The 19,401-nt window shown below is 40.0% G+C and overlaps 1 protein-coding gene across 7 annotated transcripts in view; it reads right to left on the reverse strand.

The window, feature by feature from the left end:
• Positions 1–19,401, reverse strand: part of LOC134810271 (uncharacterized) — a 115,466-nt gene that overhangs the window by 15,432 nt on the left and 80,633 nt on the right. For 2 of the 7 annotated variants that reach the window (XM_063812797.1, XM_063812791.1), the window contains one exon: positions 3,620–3,834. The exons of 3 other annotated variants lie outside the window; for them this stretch is intronic. In XM_063812797.1, the coding sequence (XP_063668867.1) occupies positions 3,810–3,834 (25 nt within the window). In that variant the 3' untranslated portion in view covers positions 3,620–3,809. Of the gene's footprint in view, positions 1–3,619; positions 3,835–4,473; positions 6,152–19,401 lie in introns of those variants that run through there. 2 more of the 7 variants (XM_063812793.1, XM_063812794.1) reach the window with 1 other exon arrangement.

A 19,401-nucleotide genomic window follows, 5' to 3' on the forward strand; every position in this document is an offset into this window, starting at 1 on the left:
CATTGTAAAGATACTGACTTTTAAGTAAAATGGGAAGACCGGAGATAATTTTTAATGCAGTAGTATCATGATCTGCCTTACATTTTAAGGGCTCATTCGGTCTGATTGTCAGGAATAGACCATAAGGGGATATAAATTAAAGCACAAGTTACTGTTATAAGCAGCCTACAGGATGGCTTCCAGTGATCCCACCTCTTTGAATTCATGCCCTTCTTAACTTGAGTGTGGACTGGATTTAGTGACTCAATTCTAGCAAACAGACTGTGGCAAAGGTAATGGGAGACCATTTCCAAGACTGGGTTACATGAAGATGGTGGCTTCCATCTTGGGATCTTGCATCCTCTTCTGGGTTACTCACCTGGGGCTGACTGCCAGGCTGTGATGCAGTCCTGTGGAAGGGCCCACATGGCATATCACTGAGGCCTGCTAGCATCTATGTGAGTGGATTTGGAAGCAGATCCCTATCCTTCAGATGAAACGTCAGCCCAGGTTAACAACTTGACTACAACCTCATGAAAGACTCGGAGCTAGAGACACCCAGCTATGACATGCAATGATTCACACTTAGAAAAACTGAGAGATGATAAACACTTGTTGTTTTAAGCCACTAAGATTTGGAGTAATTACTTACACAGCAGTAGATAACTACTACAGTTACAATGTATGAAACACTCTTCTGGGAACTTTACATGACTTTTTACAGTGGGAGAAACTGAGCCCCAAAGAAGTTAAATCACCTGTTCAACAGCACACATACATGGTAGAGGTGGGACTCAAACTCAGGCCATCTGACTCCAGAAACCAGGTTCTTAATCCCTGCATCACACTACCCCTTTAAGAACCATTTTTCCTACTTTAGGTGTGCATGCCTGAAATTTGACTTTCCACTGTAGAATGTGCTAAAAATCACATAATTTGCACAAGCAATGAAGCGTCTGCATCTTCATCAAACTTCTTTTTTTTTTTTTTTTGAAATAGAGTTTTGCTCTTGTTGCCCAGGCTGGAGTACAATGGTGCGGTCTCAGCAGCTCACTGCAACCTCTGCCTCTCAGGTTCAAGCAATTCTCCTGCCTCAGCCTCCCAAGTAGCTGGGATTACAGGCACACGCCACCACGCCCAGCTAATTTTTTGTATTTTTAGTAGAGACAGGATTTCACCATGTTGGCCAGGCTGGTCTTGAACTCTTGACCTCAGGTGATCTGCTGGTCTCGGCCTCCCAAAGTGCTGGGATTACAGGCGTGGGCCACTGCACCCGGCCATTCATCAGGCTTCTTAACCTGCCACATAGCTCTACAATTCTTGCATCTTTGATACCTTAACTATACTATAAGCTATATTCAGTTGTCAAAGAAAACAGAAAGGTAGCCTCTTGCTGTTTGAAGAGCAACCTCAGTATGGTTCTTCCATTTCAGTCTGGTTAATCTGCGTCATTTAACTATTAGAGAATTTCCAGCACCATTTGCCAACGCTGTAATAAATAGTCCTATAAACTGAGTGTCTTTTTGCAATTGTAAAGGGTTTTCCCTGAAACTACTCAGTGGTAAGGAAAAGAACAAGATACTGAATAAGATAGCCACAGTATTTTCTGTTTGGATTTTTTTTTTTTTTTTTTTGAAATGGAGTTTTGCTCTTGTTGCCCAGGCTGGAGTGCAATGGTGCAATGTCGGCTCACTGCAACCTCTGCCTCCCGGGTTCAAGCGATTCTCCTGCCTCAGCCTCCCGAGCAGCTGTGATTACAGGTGCCCACCACCATGCCTGGCTAATTAATCTTTAGTAGAGACGGGGTTTCACCATGTTGGCCAGGCTGGTCTCTAACTCCTGACCTCAGGTGATCCACCCGCCTCGGCCTCCCGAAGTGCTAGGATTACAGGCAGGAGCCACCGTGCCCGGCTGGATTTTTTTTTTAATATAGGAAAAAATCAATTTTCAGTTGGCAATAGAAAGTCACTAAGGATTCAAACTGTACGAAGTGTTTCAGTAGGAACCGGCAAGACCAAAAAATTTTTTTAAAAGAACTTTTGAATTATATAAAATACAGTGACTATTGTCCCTATAATTATTATAACAAATTAAGATGTTTCTATTCTTTCTGTGGCATAGCCATGTGAAATACAGAAGGAGAAAGAAATTCTCGCTGCACTCCTGCCTCAATACAAATTTAGAATGGCACTGTGCCGGGAAGAAACTGGTGCTGGGTGGTGCAAGTATCAGTCTCATGTCTTAGGAAGATGATGCTCATCACGCAGCAGCCAGGAGCATGTTTTTTAATTTTGTTTTTTTTTATTTATTTATTTAGAGACAGGGTCTTGCTCTGTCACTTAGGCTGGAGTGTAGTGGTGTGATCATAGCTCACGGCAACCTCGAACTCCTCGACTCAAGCAGTCCTCCCAGCTCAGCCTCCCAAGTAGCTGGGATTACAGGTGTGACCCATCATGTCCGGCCAGGAACATGTTTTTGATCCATACTGATGGAATATTCTTTATTTTGGTCTGACTCTTAGGATTGTACCCACAACCAATGGAAACTAAAGAACTGGAAAGAAAGAATCATAAAAAGAAATACAACAAAACCCACTGCCATTTCTAAATCTTTCTGTTACCCAAAGTGACTGTGTTTTATTAAAGGCATGTGATGCATCACCGAAGGTATTTTTTGCCATTTAAAAATACCAAACAGTAGTAACAGCTCAACAGCTAGGCTGCTACCACTTAACCTGCAATTTGGACAATTTTGTGGGGATGAAATTACTTTGTCTTATGACACATGGAGCAGATGCTACTAATTAACACACAAAAATGTCTAAAACAGAGCTTTAAAAAAACATATGCATTTGGAAACAGAAGTAGAAACAGCTTCAAAGAGTATAAGCAAAATGGCATAATACAATGAATGAAGAGTATGTTTTTTTAAGAAAGTCAATCAGATTCGCAAGTAAATTTTATGGGCCTCTCTCTAAATAAAGTATGGATTTGAAGGAAAATGTCTTGCTTTTAATTTTTTTGTTAACGGAAAGAGGGCGGCCCATATCATATACCAGCCGGTACGTTCCATAGGATGTTATATTCCATTGTGGAACATTATGTTGTGCCAAAATTAAAAGGAGGATAAAAACGGTTGGGATAATTTGTTTTTAAAGGTTGGGATAAATTTGGGAAAGACTTTGGAGGGTCTCATATGTTCACGTGTATTGTAAATCTATGAGGGGAGAAAAGCACTCATCTAGGCCCAAAATATATTTTACCACAGAACACTTTTTCCAGAAGAAAGGTGAAACCAGTGGACACAGGGTGTAGACACTGACCAGACTAGGCCAGTGGTCCTCACACTTTTGGTCCTCACACTTAAAAGCTCCTTGGGTCCTCAATAAATTTTAAGAGTATAAAGTTTCCTCTATACTCCTAAAATTTATTGAGGACCCCAAGGAACTTTTCATTAGGTAGATCATATTTAACAACTATTATACCATATTAGAAGCAAAATTGAGAAAAACGTAAAATATTCATTAGTTCATTTAATAGAAATACTAATATATCCATTGCATATTACATGAAATAACATCTTTATGAAAAAATAATTATAGTTTTCAGAACAAAAAAGTTAGTGAGAAGAGTGAGATCAATTTAGATTTTTGCAGCTCTCTTTAATGCCTGGCTTAATGGAAAATGGTTAAATTCTCTTCTGTGCCTCTGAATTCAGTTTTCTGTGATATGTTGTTTGGTTGAAGTATGTGGAGAAGATGTGGCCAATAGTTTCAGCAATTGTGGATATTCTTTTTTATATCATACCAAAACTCAATAAGTGGTAGTTTCTTAAAGGGGAGCAGCACCATGGAATCTGAAACATAGAAATAAACTCTAAGTATTCTTTTATATTAAAATTCATTAGTCTATCTTGAACTTTGGATAGATCTTTAGCTATGCATGATTTTGTAACATCATACCCTGGTCATTTGGAAAATTATATTAGTTCAGTGAATTATACAAATCTTCCAAAAGTTGACACATTTCATTACACAATATCATCACACATCATATAGCCTCTGAAAAACTCTGCTGTACACATGTAAGAGAATGGGAATGGAATAGGTAAATAATGTCTTAGTATTACCATAAAAATAATCTTGATCTTACAGATGTCCCTCCAGAAAAGGTCTTGGGGTGGGGGGGGGTTCCCAAAGTGAGAACTGCTGACTAGGCAGACATTCTAAACCCCACAGATCCCTACTGGAAGTAAAAGCACAGAACTCTAGGTTTCCTTCTGGCCTCAATTTCCATAATTCCCACCATTTGTCCTCTTGGGGATCACTGAGTACAACCTAACAAAGACCATTAACCCATGTGGTCAAGAACATGAGATAAACCATGAGGGCACCAGAGGGAAGAGTTATCTGTGGGCGGAAAACTGTATTTACTTGGATTCTACTAGGCAAGAAACTGTGAGAAGTGTGCATTTTTAATTTTGTTTTATTTTTATGGGTACATGATCGTTGTGCATATTTATTGGGTACATGTGATTTTTTGATACAAGCACACAATGTGTAATGGTCAAATCAAGGTATTTGGGATATCCATCACTTCATTTCTTTTTGTTAGGGACATTCTAAATTCATTCCTCTAGTTATTTTGAAATATACAATAAACTATTGTTGCCCTATTGTGCTACTGAACACTAGCTCTTATTCCTACTATCTAACTATATTTTTATAGCCACTAACCAAGCTCTCTTTATTCCTCCCTCCTCACTACCCTTCCCATCCTCTGCTAACCATCATTCTACTCTCTGTCTCCATGATGTCATGTTTCTTAGCTCCCTCATATGAGTGAGAATATGTGATATTTGCCTTTCTGTGCCTGGCTTATTTTACTTAACATAACGTCTTCCAGTTCCAGCCATGTTGTTACAAATGACAGAATTTCATTCTTTTGTATGGCTGAATAATATTCCACTGTGTATATGTACCTTATTTTCTTTATCCATTCCTTCATTGATGGAGACTTAGATTGATTCCATATCTTGGCTATAATGAATAGCTGCAACAAACATGGGAGTGCAGGTATCTCTTCAATATACTGATTTCCTTTCTTCTGGATATATACATGACTTTTCTTTTCTTTCTTTCTTTTTTTTTGGAGTCTAGCTGTATCACCAGGCTGGAGTGTAGTACTCTGATCTCAGCTCACTGCAACCTCTGACTCCCTGGTTCCAGTGATTCTCCTGCCTCAGCCTCCCGAGTAGCTGGGATTACTGGCATGTGCCACCACACCCAGTTACTTTTTGCATTTGTAGTAGAGACGGAGTTTCACCATGTTGGCCAGGATGGTCTTGCTCTCCTGACTTTGTGATCCGTTCGCCTCGGCCTCCCAAAGTGCTGGCATTACAGGTGTGAGCCACCGCGCCCAGCCATGACTTTTTTTTTAGCAAACACTTTATTCCAATCTAGGCTTTAAGAATCTAGTTAAAATTTCTTTTAACTAAAGGAATAAACTTTTAAAGTACATGGAAAGAGATTCAGAAAGACCTTTTTCATGAAATCAATTCACGAAGTAACTAGGTAAATTATAAATCATTATCTATTTAGTAAGAAAATACGCAAAGAACTACTAAACAACACTGGTTATCTTTGGGTGTTAATGGACACATGCAATGATAATAGCTAACATTCACATGTTAAGCCCTTGAGTTTCATTATCTCCTCTAAGCCTTAGAACGATCCTAAGCAGTGGACACTTTTATTACCCTCCTTCTAATAAATAAAGTAATGGAGGTGAAGGAGGTACATAATGTACCCACAAGTGACAGACTGAGGACTCCAACCTCCATCCACCTGAGAGCAAAGATTCTCTATCTCCTCAGTCTGCTGCCTCCTTTCCAATTAATAGTTGACTGAACTTCGGTAGATTCTTCCTCTGGCAGGTATTCCACAATCATGAAACATCCTCTTCACTTTCTTGTTTCAAAGTGAGGAGTTGGCTTGATGAATTGGCTCAGAGCCCATCCTAAAATATGTACGCGTCGGTAAGATTCTTTTGCCTCTCCAAAGCAGACCGGTTATCACATGGAAAAAGGAGTCTCACTCACAAGCCACACGCTGGATTCTGTGAGGTTAAATCTTTTGATTCTTAGAAGGACATGAGGATAGAGCACTGATGTTCTGTAAACAAAATGATGGTCTGTAAACAAAATTCAAGGTATCCTCAGCCCAGCCCGAATCCCCTGTTTATTCCTCTGAGAGCACATTTATGAAACAAGCTCTGCAAAAATGCCAGTCATCTCTAAGGCACCACAGTAAGGCAAGGAGCTATGTAGTGTTATCCTTTTGAAGTGCTTTCTAAACGCTTAACTCCCTTGGGTCAGTTGATTCACCATCCACCTCTGTCCCCTTTGCTTATTATTTCTCTCACCTCAGATGGCTTTCCTTCTGCTAACCCACAATCGTTAAAAACATACTGAACACTTTCTAGATTATTCTTAGTCATTTTTCAATGCCCGGCTCAAGACATTTGTCTTTCTATAACCACTGCAGCTCACTCTTTCCCCAAAGTGCCTCGGGCCAGGACTCCCATCAAGGTGGGCTTACCTATGTGCTCTCTGACCCCCTGTAATGTTGCCTCATTTGTGTGAGTCTCGGCTTTCACAACTATTAATAGATGACAGATGTTCTTAAAACCTTCTAGAGAAATCTCTCAAGGCAGTGCACATAGTGCCAGATACAAAATATCATGCTTGCTCTCATTTTTCTCTAATTGAGTGAGGACTAAAGAACACTGGCATGTTTTTTGTTGTTGTTGTTTTCTTGTTTTTTTGTTTTTATTACTAAAGTTTTAGGGTACATGTGCACAATGTGCAGGTTTGTTACATATGTACACATGTGCCATGTTGGTGTGCTGCACCCATTAACTCGTCATTTAGCATTAGGTATATCTCCTAATGCTATCCCTACCCCTCCCCCCAACCCCACAACAGGCCCCAGTGTGTGATGTTCCCCTTCCTGTGTCCATGGAACACAGGCATGTTTTTAATGTTGATTTTATTTTTAAACATCTTGCCTTTTGGTCTTGAGAGTCAAGATATTAGCCATGTAATTGAACCAGAAGCTTTAGATATTATTAAAGAGAACAGGAGTCTATAGAGTTCAGCCAAGGGTGTCCACTGAGAAGCTCCATGCTAGTTTATTTGTGACTTTCTCAGGGAAGAGAATTAGGTCTGTCCTACTGCAAACTGAAATAGAATAAAGTAGGATAGTATACTAACTCTTGGCAAAAAATTCTCAGCCATTCTTAATGACATCCATACCTCCAGTTCCATGCCCTGTTCAAGCATTTCATATACCTCTGTTTTCAGTAGGAATGCCACAAACTGGTATGGAGCTTTTATTATTTTATTTTATTTTTTATTTTATTTTATTTTATTTACTTTATTTTATTTTGAGATAGGGGTCTATGTTGCCCAGTCTGGTCTTGAACTCCTGGCCTCAAGCAATCCTCCCACCTTGGCCTCCTGGGTAAGGATCTTTGTAATGAATATTATTATTTGGATGACAGACTGCAGGAAGCCCAGAATCCACCCCATTTTCTTGGCATCATAATTACTCTTTGAGAAATTGTGCTGTACACTTTGTATAAAATGAGACCATGTAAATCAAGCAATAATAACAACAATCCTCCCATAGTATGTCAAACTCACGAGGCATTTCCTTCTCCTCCAAACCCTCCTTTCTCTCAGACAAACCAAGTAATTGAAGACATGTATTTTCAAGGAACATGGCTAAGAGCAGACTGTTTCTTTACCACATCAAACTTCTGTGCAGAAGTTAAGAAAGGAGAATCACTCTAATGCTTGTTCCTAATGACTGTGATAGACTTTCTACCTTGAATGGTGCATTTCCATTTGTAAGCTCCATTTATAGAATCACACAAGTTTTTGCCTTCCTCTGAAACCTAACACCCTGATCTTACCCTTTTTTGTATACATCACTCTTGGTGGAAATTTTCAACGACCACAAAGGTGGGGGAAAGGGCGTGGCGTACACTGACTCCTTAGTCATATTTCCTGATGTTGCCATTTTAGTGTATTTTAAGTATTTACTTATGGCAACAATTATAGTTCACAAAGCACTGTTCTCTTTTTCCATCCGGCAGACCCCCTTGGTGTGCTCTACTACACAAGGCAGTTTTCTGAATCACTGCTATTAATCAGTAAAGAATTGATGTCCCTATTTGGTGAATAGCAAACTGCTCCTATTGCTCTCTGAACTGAACAATCTTTTTTTTTTTTTTTTTTTTTTACTTTAAGTTCTGGGACAAATGTGCAGAACGTGCAGGTTTGTTACATAAGTATACATGTATCACGGTGGTTTGTTGTACCCATCAACCCATCATCTAGGTTTTAAGCCCCGAATGCATTAGGTATTTGTCCAAATGGAACTCAGCAGTCAGCAAAATATATTAAATTTGTCAGTTCTAGAATAACTCTTGTTGCCTACCTCCACATTCACATTGGTGATGTCTACTCCCTGTCCTCACTCCTGAGCACCTGTCACCTCAGACCACACCACTGAAGCTGACCACCCCATGACCCCCAACCAAGAAAGGGTAAGCCAACACAGAGAAGCCAGGGTGGGCGCTCAGAGAGACTCCTGGGTCCGGTCACTTCTGTGGGTCCACTAAGCCTGTTCCTGGTACCCCAATATCACTAAGTGGCCCAACTTAGAAATACTAGAATCAACACCTCTGCCTTCCCCCTTATTCCACAGGTCAGCAGGGACCAAATCCTATCAATTCTACTTCCTGGTTATGCTACTTGAATCCTTCCCTTTCTGCCTCTCCAGCAAGTCTGGCTCTGCCGTCACTCACCCCTCGTGCCCTCTCACCCAGATGTCTGCCTGCTCTCATGGTTCTCCAATCACCTCTCCAGAATGCCACAAAAGCTGGCTCTAGAAAATACAGATCTGATCCTTGTACTCTCCAAACTGAAAACCATGGTGACTGCAGTATACTCTCCAAACTATCACTAAAGAGGAAGGGGGATGTGAAACATATACAGTACATTACTCTCTGCGATCTTCCTCTGTGCTATCAACAAGCAAGAAAAAAGAGATCTGGAGAAAACAGATGTGGAGGATACATGCAGAGGACCAAGAACCAAGATTTTATTCAGATTTCCTTCCGGGTTTACTTGGCTCATCTATATTTTGGGTCAGTTTTTTAGAAACTCAATTTGACTTTTAATCATTAAAAATGATCCTAGAAGCATGTCCTGTGAGGCACTGCCAAGTCGCATTGATGCATTTCATTACTGCTTGAAAGGCCACATATTCAAAACACTACTAGAAGTCAGGCTAAAGAAAATAAAATGATTTTGGATATTTTTAAGCAGTTACTAAAACAGAAACAAATGTTATTTTTAATCTCTGGCTCACTGTAAACTGACAAGATATGAATATGAATTTTACCAAGTAATGTATAATAACTGCTTCTGCTCACCACAACCACATGCCAACAACTCAATTTTATATTTCATTTCGATGTTACATGTGGAACATATAATCTAGATTACAAACCATCCTCATTACAGTCCATTTACTCTAGCTAATTTTTGATAGCATGACATCATTAGCATAAAAAAGCTTAGTGAATAACTATTCTCAAATTTGCTTTTATAAAAGTCATTGCAAAGTTTTACATTTCTAAACAAATGAAAAACAATAGCTGAAAAATTGTAAGATGATGCCATAATTGTCCAAATGTTGCTCAGTTCACCAACAGGCTTACTGAGTAGGTTCTTTAGAAAGGAATTCTGCCAGGTAGTTTGTGATAAGAAGTATCTGCTATGGATCATGCCCTTACAAAGTTTACATTCCAGCAGGGAGGAAAGCATGTACACAATTGGCACTTTTCTTTTCTTTTTTTTTTTTTGCAGTAACGTAACAGAATAAGAGAAGTACAAAAGAGCTATAAAGTCTCAAAAGAGGAACCATTTTATGCAGGAGAGGGTATCAGGAAAGATTCTGGTAAGAAAGTGGGCCTCAGGAGCTAGGCAGATGGGAATTTTGAACTCTAAGTGTCTATTTCTGAAGTGAAACTAATCAATGTGTTTCTACAGTTAACATTTATTGAGCAACTACTATGTGTTACAAAGTTCATAAATGTTATCTCTAAGCTTCCAAACAAACATGGAATGACAGCCTGGTTACAAATGATTAAAAAGGGACTCACAGAGTCTATTAACATTCCCAAGAGTCATTAGTTCTTACTGAACATTAGTAAGCCAAAGGCATATTTATATCAACACAAGAGTTAATCACACAGAAAAGATGACAGTCTTAATTGGAACAATCAAGGGTCAAAATCATTATATATTTTGAATACGAATATGGTTGAATATGACAAGGATTTGAATATGCCAAAACACAAATCACATTCCCTGACACGTAACTGAAATGACAAGAATATCAAGAACTTAAGTACATGTTTATTCTAACCTCTAACATCAGTATTGTGCAATGATTTCATTTTAAACTAAATGATTAAAATGTACCTTTGTTTTAAAATAGGTATTTGAGTTTCTACAGCAGTGTTTCTCCAAGTGTGAGCCAAGGACCTTTTATGTTAAATGAATCACAGGAGGGTGCTCGTTAAAAGTACAACTCCTGGGCCCCACCCCTGACCTATTTAACATACTTTAAGGCCCAGGAATCTGAATCTTCAACAGGACTAAGTTGTACATTCAAGTCCTAGGGCCTCTGGTCTAGAGTTTCCTCCCCATACGTTTCCCTCTTGTTTACTCCCTTACTGAAATGTGTCTTTGCCAATTTAAACAATTACTTTTCAACATCCTCCAAATGTTTTCTGTGTCATACTGCATTAAAAGAAAAATTACTTCTAAACACTAAAATTATACCACAGGAAAAAAAAAAAAGGCTTTTTTTAAAACCCATTTTTATAACACTTCTTTTGCTACATCTAGCTCAAGTCAGCAAAATGTGGCTCTAGTAAATGCCTTGGAGTCTGTGGTAGGCACAACAAGGGACCTTCAAACATACCCACGTCCTAATCCCCAGAATCAGTCTGTGAATTCGTGGTAAAAGGGATTTCACAGATGTGATGACATTAAGGATCTGGAGATGGGGAGATGATACAGGTGGGTCCAATGTAATCACAAGGAAGTTTAAAAGTCTGAGAAGGAGGAAGAAGTGTCAGAGGAAGATTCAACTATGGAAACACAGCACAGAGAGATGCAACACTGATGGCTTTGAAGATAGGGGAAGGGGCCAGGAGCCAAGAAATACAATGGCATCTAGACAATGGAAAAGGTGGGCCGGGCACGATGGTTCATGCCTGTGATCCCAGCACTCTGGGAGGCCGAGGCGCATGGATCACCTGAGGTCAAGAGTTCGAGACCAGCCTGGCCAACATGATGAAACCCCACTCTAGTAAAAATATAAAATTTAGCCGGGTATGGTGCTGGGCTACTCCCAGCTACTTGGGAGGCTGAGGCAGGAGAATTGCTTGAACCTTGGAGACGGAGGTGGCACCGAGCCAATATGGTGCCACTGCACTCCAGCCTGGGCGACAGAGGGAGACTCCGTTCCCCCCCGCCAAAAAAAAAAAAAAAGAAAAGAAAAGAAAGAAAATGGAAAAGGCAAGGATATGAATTATTCTCTAGAGTCCCTACAGAGAATGGGCCTGGCTGACACTTTGATTTCAGCCTGGTGAGACCTGTATTGGATTTCTGACCTGCACAACTGTCAGATAAAAACGGTGTTGCTTTAAGCCACAAAGTTCCTGATAAGTTGTTACAGCAGCAATGAAAAACTAACACAGGTGCTTTGAAGAAACTCAGGTCACCTCTAACACAAAGGCCATGGCCCAGCCAGCCACCCACATACTTTCCGGCTTTACCAAACACATAAAGACAGAATCCCAAATATTAATTTGGCACAAATGGGATATGGCCCGGGTAGTTTATTTTCATGCAATGCTGCTACCTCTTTTCTCCGTCTCCTTCCTTATCCTGCTCTTCCCACTCACGCCTGCAGCTTACCTCCTCACCTTTGTCAAGGCAGGCTGATTTATCAGCTTGGAAACTATGAGAAGGAAAGTGTCTAAGGCAGGGTTTCTCAACTCCAGCACTATTAACATTTTGGGCCAGATGATCCTTGGTTGAGGCAGAGGACTGTTTGGTGCATTGTAGGATATGATTGATTGATTGATTGATTGATTGACTGATTTTTAAAAATCATTCATTCATTCATTCATTCAAGAGACCCCTGACTCTGTTGCCCAGGCTGGAGTGTAGTGACGCCATCACAGCTCACTGCAGCCTCAAACTCCTGAGCTCAGGCGATCCTCCTGCCTCGACCTCCTAAAGTGCTGGGATTACAGGTGTGAGCCAATGCCCCCAGCCCCATTGCAGGATGTTCAGCAGCATTTCTGGCCTCTGCTCACTAGATGCCAGTATTGCTACCTTGTTTTCCCATTTGGGACAATCAAAAAGTGTCTCCAAACATTGCCAAATGTCCTGAGAGGGCAAAATGGTCCCCAGTTGAGATCCACTGGTTTACGGCACGTGGCAGTTAACGTGGTGGTCTGTGTTCTCTCCATCAGTTCCCTCCCATACATGGAAATGCTCTAACGTGTTATATATATATATATATATATACTCTTACATTGCTGCTGGTCTCATTCAAATGAGTCTCCCAAGGATTCAGTCTGTTTGACATTTTAAAACAGCTCAAACTCAGAATTCAACCACAGGACTTTTTTTTTAAATGGCCCCACTATACTTATTCCCAGCCACAGGCAAGGGAAACATGGCTTTTCCACAATGACCCACAGCCCAACCTAGCCAACAAGCTCACAATTCATCCATACTGCTGCTACAGAGGCGACAGAGGTCAGCACTTGCTATTTGACTGTTACAGAGAACTTTCTTTTTTTTTTTTTTTTTGAGACAGAGTCTCGCTCTGTTGCCAGGCTGGAGTGCAGTGGTGTGATCTCGGCTCACTGCAACACTGCAAGCTCCGCCTCACGGGTTCAAGCGATTCTCCTGCCTCAGCCTCCCAAGTAGCTGGGATTACAGGCGCCCACCACCACGCCCAGCAATTTTTTTTTTTTTTGTATTTTTAGTAGAGACGGGGTTTCACTGTATTAGCCAGGTTGGTCTCAAACTCCTTACCTCATGATCTGCCCACCTTGGCCTCTGAAAGTGCTGGGATTATAGGCTTGAGCCACCACGCCCTGCCTACAGAGAACTTTCTAAAGTTCTCTGCAACTTTATTACCTAGACTTCATTAATAAAAATCCTTTCAATCAGAAGGTTTAGCACAGTGTAGACCAAAGAGATAATTCACTGAAAGGCTGGCTCTGATGGCAAAACAGATGGTTTGGAATGAGATCCTGGGAAATGGCCACTGTACTGGAGTAAGAAATCAATGCTCCTAGAGAAACAGATCATTTCCTCAGCAAGTTTTTGCCAAGAACATGACTTAAACAAACATGTGAAAAGATCCTGTTTTGTGTAGTTCTGAATTCTGCTCAGACTTTCAATTTCAAAATAACAAAGCAGTAAACTGGAAACATAGCTCCCATTCTTTCTGAAATCTTAAACAGACTGCAGCTTCCAAGGTTGGATGTGAAATTCAGAGGCACACAACTCTTTTGGTAGAAAGCTGCAGCCCAGCAGAGCTCTCTGAAGTCTAGGGGGAGGTGGGTGTCTGTGTTGTAGATTGGTGACTTTATAGAATGTGCTTCCAGGAATGTGAGCATACACACCCCTGGCAACTGAAAGTAACCAATGGCTTTTTAACAGATCCACTTTATTTCAACCTTTGGAGATTAACCCGCAATCAAATACTGCCATATGAGTCGGTGCTAAGACTTCATCATTTCACATTTTCTGTCAAAAGCCTTTCTTCAATTGCACCATAGTCCCATAAAATCTGAAAATATCACATGACTGAGGATCTAAGAGCCAAGGTCCTGAATCACACAACATACTCATTAGGGAATCTTCTCCCTTTCCCCCTTTCAGATATTTTAAAATTAAAACGAAGGGTGGAGGGAATTTATATGTAATGATATTGGCCTGATGGCAGTCAACTTATGGCACACATGAAGGCGAAAGGAGCAGGGAAAGTTTTTTCAGGGAGAGGTGGAGATGGAGCCTACATATATTTAAAATTGGAGGCCAGGCGCGGTGGCTCACGCCTGTAATCCCAGCACTTTGGGAGGCTGAGGCTGGCGGATCATTTGAGGTCAGGAGTTCAAGACCAGCCTGACCGACATGGTGAAGCCCCATCTCTACTAAAAAATATATATAAAAAAAATCAGCCAGGCATTGTGGTGCATACCTGTAGTCCCAGCGACTCGGGAGGCTGAGGCAGGAGAATCACTTGAACCTGGGAGGTGGAGGCTGCAGTGAGCCAAGATTGCACCACTGCACTCCAGCCTGGGTGACGGAGTGAGACTCTTTCTCAAAAAATAAATAAATAAATAAATAAAAATAAAATAAAATTGTGATGCAAGACACTGCCAAAGGAGAAGCAGACTGGGTTATGGGGAAGGAACATACACATCATCATACATGTCTCCAATATAGAAAAATGCTGCATTCCCAAATGTTGCATTATGAAGGAAAACATCAAGGCAGGTAACACCATGAAGCCTGTGTCTCTAATCTGGCTACCCAAATAAGGCTACTAATGCTCATCAACAGGGTAGTATTACATTGGTAAGTGTGAGTGAGTTTGCAATTCGATGAAAAAAATATATATACAACTGAAGATTTCTAAAAGATAATTCACTAACTTACATTCACCCTTTTACATGGCTAGTCAAGAAGAGCAAAAGAATGCTCTTACATGGACTGAGACTCAGGTTTTAAGACCCTGCCAGATTTAATACCCTCTAACTTTTTACCTTGAAAGTTACTGAAGTATATAACACAGTTGTATAAAATCAATGTACAAAGTAGTACATTATTTCAAAACCCACAATTAACAGCTTATGAAAACCAACTCTTACTGGTATTAGCACTAGTTTCATACATCCTTTTAAATGTTAGGGACATTGAAACATCTTACTTCTTCATTACTGAGTACCTACTTTGTGCTAGGCCCTGAGGATACACGAGTAAAATATGGTCCTTGCACTCTCCATCTAGTTGTGGGGAAAATAAACAAACAATGGCAGAGTATGCCACAATTATGAAAGAGGAAAGCAGTCTGAGTGGTGGAATGGATTCTTCTTCCTATAAAAAGAATATAAAATTGGGTTTCCTATCCTGATTCCCAACTCACAAATTAAAGTTTCGGTTATGGACTGCTTGTTGTGATAAAATAATTTTAGTATGATTCCTTCTGGTTGGAAACATCTTCCTACCAGATTTAACTACAAAACTGACCTCTACTCTGGAATGTTCAACTGGCCAAGAAAAGTGTTACATCAACACCAATCACTTTTTTTTTTTCTATTCCATCACAAGATTGGGGATATCATTGTGTTCCTTTCCTCTTATGTCCACTGAACCCTCTGCTGTGTTTTGTAGCCTTTCAGATCTAGACGTTTGTCTCATTTTGCTGTTTCATTTTATTTTCACTTAACTAGTTAACACTTTTTTTAAAACAATGAATGAATCATGTCTGTAGTGGCCACTGCGAGCAAAGCACCATGGGAAATGTAAAAAGGAACAAGAGGTTGTCCTTGTCCTTAAAGATTTCCAACCTGAGTCAGGGAGACAAACATGTAAACAAACAATACGGTGTGAATCAAGGGGAATGTGGGTGAGCACCGAGAGATGACGAGCAAAGAACTCTGCTGGCAGAGAGCTCCCAGCTGCAATACAGGCATTAATTATGTGTGCTCTGGGAGAGGGGAGTCTTCTATTTTTTGATTCCCCTCCCCAGAATCAGTGCTATTTGAAAATGCCACGTAGGTAAGAGGACAGGGAGGCATACAAAGCCTAGCCATGTTATTTTTACAAGTCAAATATGCTACTGCGTTTATCTAATACTTAGATAAAAATTATTTTTCAGGCCGTTGCTTATTGAATTTTCTCTCTGTGTCCTCATGATTAGGTCAGGAGTGGTTTCCAGTAGGTGCTCCACAAAGAGCAAAAAGATGGGGATACAAAACTTGTATAGTAGAATTTTTTTTCCAAATCCTATTTATCTCACCTGTTTTGCCTGTATCTTGCTTCATTCACACCAGAAAAAGCTGATATGTTTGTGCCGTTGTCTGCTGAAGGTTAGTCTTCATGAAATTTAATATGAACATTTGTCCTTTCAAGCAGCTAATTCCTTTTTAAGCAGCTAAATGTTCACCTATGTCTTTCACTGGATGACTAATTGTGAATGTAAGCAAGACAACTGATGAAATTCAGATATAATTGTTTACAATTTTCTATTACTGCTCTTAATTCATTCTGTTTTTGTCAACTATCATACCCTATTTTCTATATTTACAGTGCACTTGAAATTGTTTTTGCAACTTAAAAAAATTAAATGGTCGTCTGAAAAGTGTTTGGTGCACTCGAATGAGATTTTTTTCTTGCAACTTTTGTCAGGGGCTGTTTGCCTAAAAACTTGCTGCTCTAGCCAAAATGTTCTTAGCACAAAATTCTAGCAATAACCTCAGAGCTATCTTTTCTTTGCCACTTAATTTTACCAACAGCAAAAAGAAGGGGAAAAAAAGTCTCTTCATTTTGCCATTGCATGGCAAAAATGCATATTAACTTAACTCTTCTATGGCAGAAATACAAATGAAATATGTCCAATGCCAATGTTTAAGTTACTTTTAGGATTTCCGTTGACTCTTATTTTTTCATAATCTGACTTCTTGGATATCTATTTTAATTCCTTTTGATTTTGAGAAAATGTACATGTTTGTACCAATTCTAAAGTCTTAGCCAACTATTCAATATTTTCAGTGATTTAGGTAAATCTTACTTCAAATTCTTACTAACAATGCCACATAGTATACCAATCATTATCATTTTTATTCTATCTTATATTAGAAGATGGCTTTTAAGCCAAAATGTTATTTTCTTACAGTTAGTTTGATATGCTATGCTCACAGAGAACCTGGCTGTCTTTTGGCTGGGATGTTCCCAGCTAAAAATGAGAAATCAGAGACAGAAAGCTGAGTAGGAACATAGGATGTGGAATTAAGATTGACCTTTATAGAATATTTTTATCATTCCTAAGAGATTGGAATATTCAGCATACTAATAATTTTCTGATTTAAATATAAGTAGACATCACTATTTTAATTTCACCCAAAAAAAAATGTTTAAGTTAATTTATCAAAAGGAAGGCAGGGAAAGAGAAAAAGAAAGGAGTGAAGGGGCTGGGTGCGGTGGCTCACGCCTGTAATCCCAGCACTTTGGGAGGCCGAGGCGGGTGGATCACCTGAGGTCAGGAGTTCAAGACCAGCCTGACCAACATGGTGAAACCCCATCTCTACAAAAACATACAAAATTAGCTGGCTGTGGTGGAGCATGCCTATAATCCCAGCTACTTGGGAGGCTGAGGCAGTAGAATCGCTTGAACTCGGGAGACAGAGGTTGCAGTAAGCCGAGATCGCGCTACTGCACTCCAGCCTGGGCAACAAGAGCGAAACTCCATCTCAAAAAAAAAAAAAGAAAGGAGTGATGGAAGAAAAGATGGATGGATGGATGGATGAATAGATGAATGGATAGGTGGGTGGGTGGATGGATAGACAAATAGATAGATGGATGAATAGATGGGTGGATGGATGAATAGATGGATGGAAGGATAGATGAATGGATGGGTGGGTGGGTGGATGGATGGGTGGAAGGATGGACGAATAGATGGATGGATAGGTGGGTGGGTGGATGGATGGACAAATAGATAGATGGATGAATGGATGGGTGGGTGGATGAATAGATGGATGGAAGGATAGATGAATGGATGGGTGGGTGGGTGGATGGATGGGTGGATATATGGGTGGGTGGATGGATGGATGGATGGATGAGTGGGTGGATGGATGGATGGATGGATGGATGGATATATGGGTGGGTGGACAGGTGGATGGGAGGATAGATAGATGGATAGGTGGATGCATGGATGGATGGATGGATGGATGGATGGATGGAAGAATATGAGAGAGGAAGAAAAAAGGGAGAAAGGGGGGACAGAAGTAGAGAGGCAAAGAGAAGGGAAATATAGTGGAGTGAGTTTTTATGTGGGCGGTTAAGTTCAAAAGTTAAGCAAAAGTCATATATAGTCAATATTAACTTTGAAAATCCTTTGGCTTTCCCACAAGACACTCCACACACGATTGTATGTATACTGCACAATCCTTTACAGCACTTTTCATGTACACTGAAGTCTGATAACTATTGGGTTAGACTACAAGAAAGAACTCAATGGAAGAACACATGTAAAAGTCTGTACATTCAAACCATTCCTCTTTTAAAATTAAGTATTATATCACTACAGTTAAACGGGGGGATTAGATAAAGATAAGTAAAATATTGGTGTTTTCCAGCAAGTATTACTTCATTCTGTTGTAATAGTAAGCTTCTTTAACTTTAATGAATATTAACAAATGTACTGTTGTTAAAGTTAAAGGAATTGTAGGATCTCCTATTGAGTTCATAATGTGGTAATATTAAGAGTAATTTTTAAAATAATTTCTTTTAAAGATAAATATTTAATGTGATTGCTATATTATCTGCCTTTTAAAAAAGTTAAAGCACATAGTCAAGTAAGTGTCAAAAATTTGCCAAGGCCCAATACACCTTTATTTTTCTTTCCTAGTTTTTCACTGTCTTGAAGTCTTTTACCCACAGTCTCTCATATTCAATACAGATAATAAATTCTATCAGAATGTGTAAAGTTCAAATAGGTATCAGAGGCTGCTGCCCTGCCTCTTTTCTCTGTACTCTTGTTTTTTTCTGGTGGGAGCAGAATTGGCCTGTGTAGAGGGTCAGGGGTAGACCCAGGCATCTTTGGGACACTGTAACTAATTATCACAACATTTGCTTTCAGAAGCCCCAGAAAGGCCCCCTACCCCCCAAACATGTCCTTCTGTTCCTTCCTTTTCTTTCTTTTCCTTCTCTAATCTACAGTGTGCTGAGTTCCAAAGCAAATTCTCATCCATTATACTTTTCAGCTTCTTTTTTGAAACACACATTCCTCCGGGAGGATTAACAAACTGAGATACTAACAAGCTGTGTGGTTCATTCATCAGACCCTTCAAGGGAAGAAGGACCCAGGGCAGCTCTGACACTGGGGCAGGGGTGAGGCGTCACCCAAGAGAGAGCAAGGGGCAGGTTCCAGAAAACAAGGGAAACCAGTTACTGTCCTATGCTCCAACTGCCTAAACCTTAAAATGAAACAAATACAAGTAATGGGTGTTTTTCACTGTTATATACAAG

This window comes from Pan troglodytes, chromosome 5, assembly GCF_028858775.2.
Source record: "Pan troglodytes isolate AG18354 chromosome 5, NHGRI_mPanTro3-v2.0_pri, whole genome shotgun sequence".
Taxonomy (NCBI): domain Eukaryota; kingdom Metazoa; phylum Chordata; class Mammalia; order Primates; family Hominidae; genus Pan; species Pan troglodytes.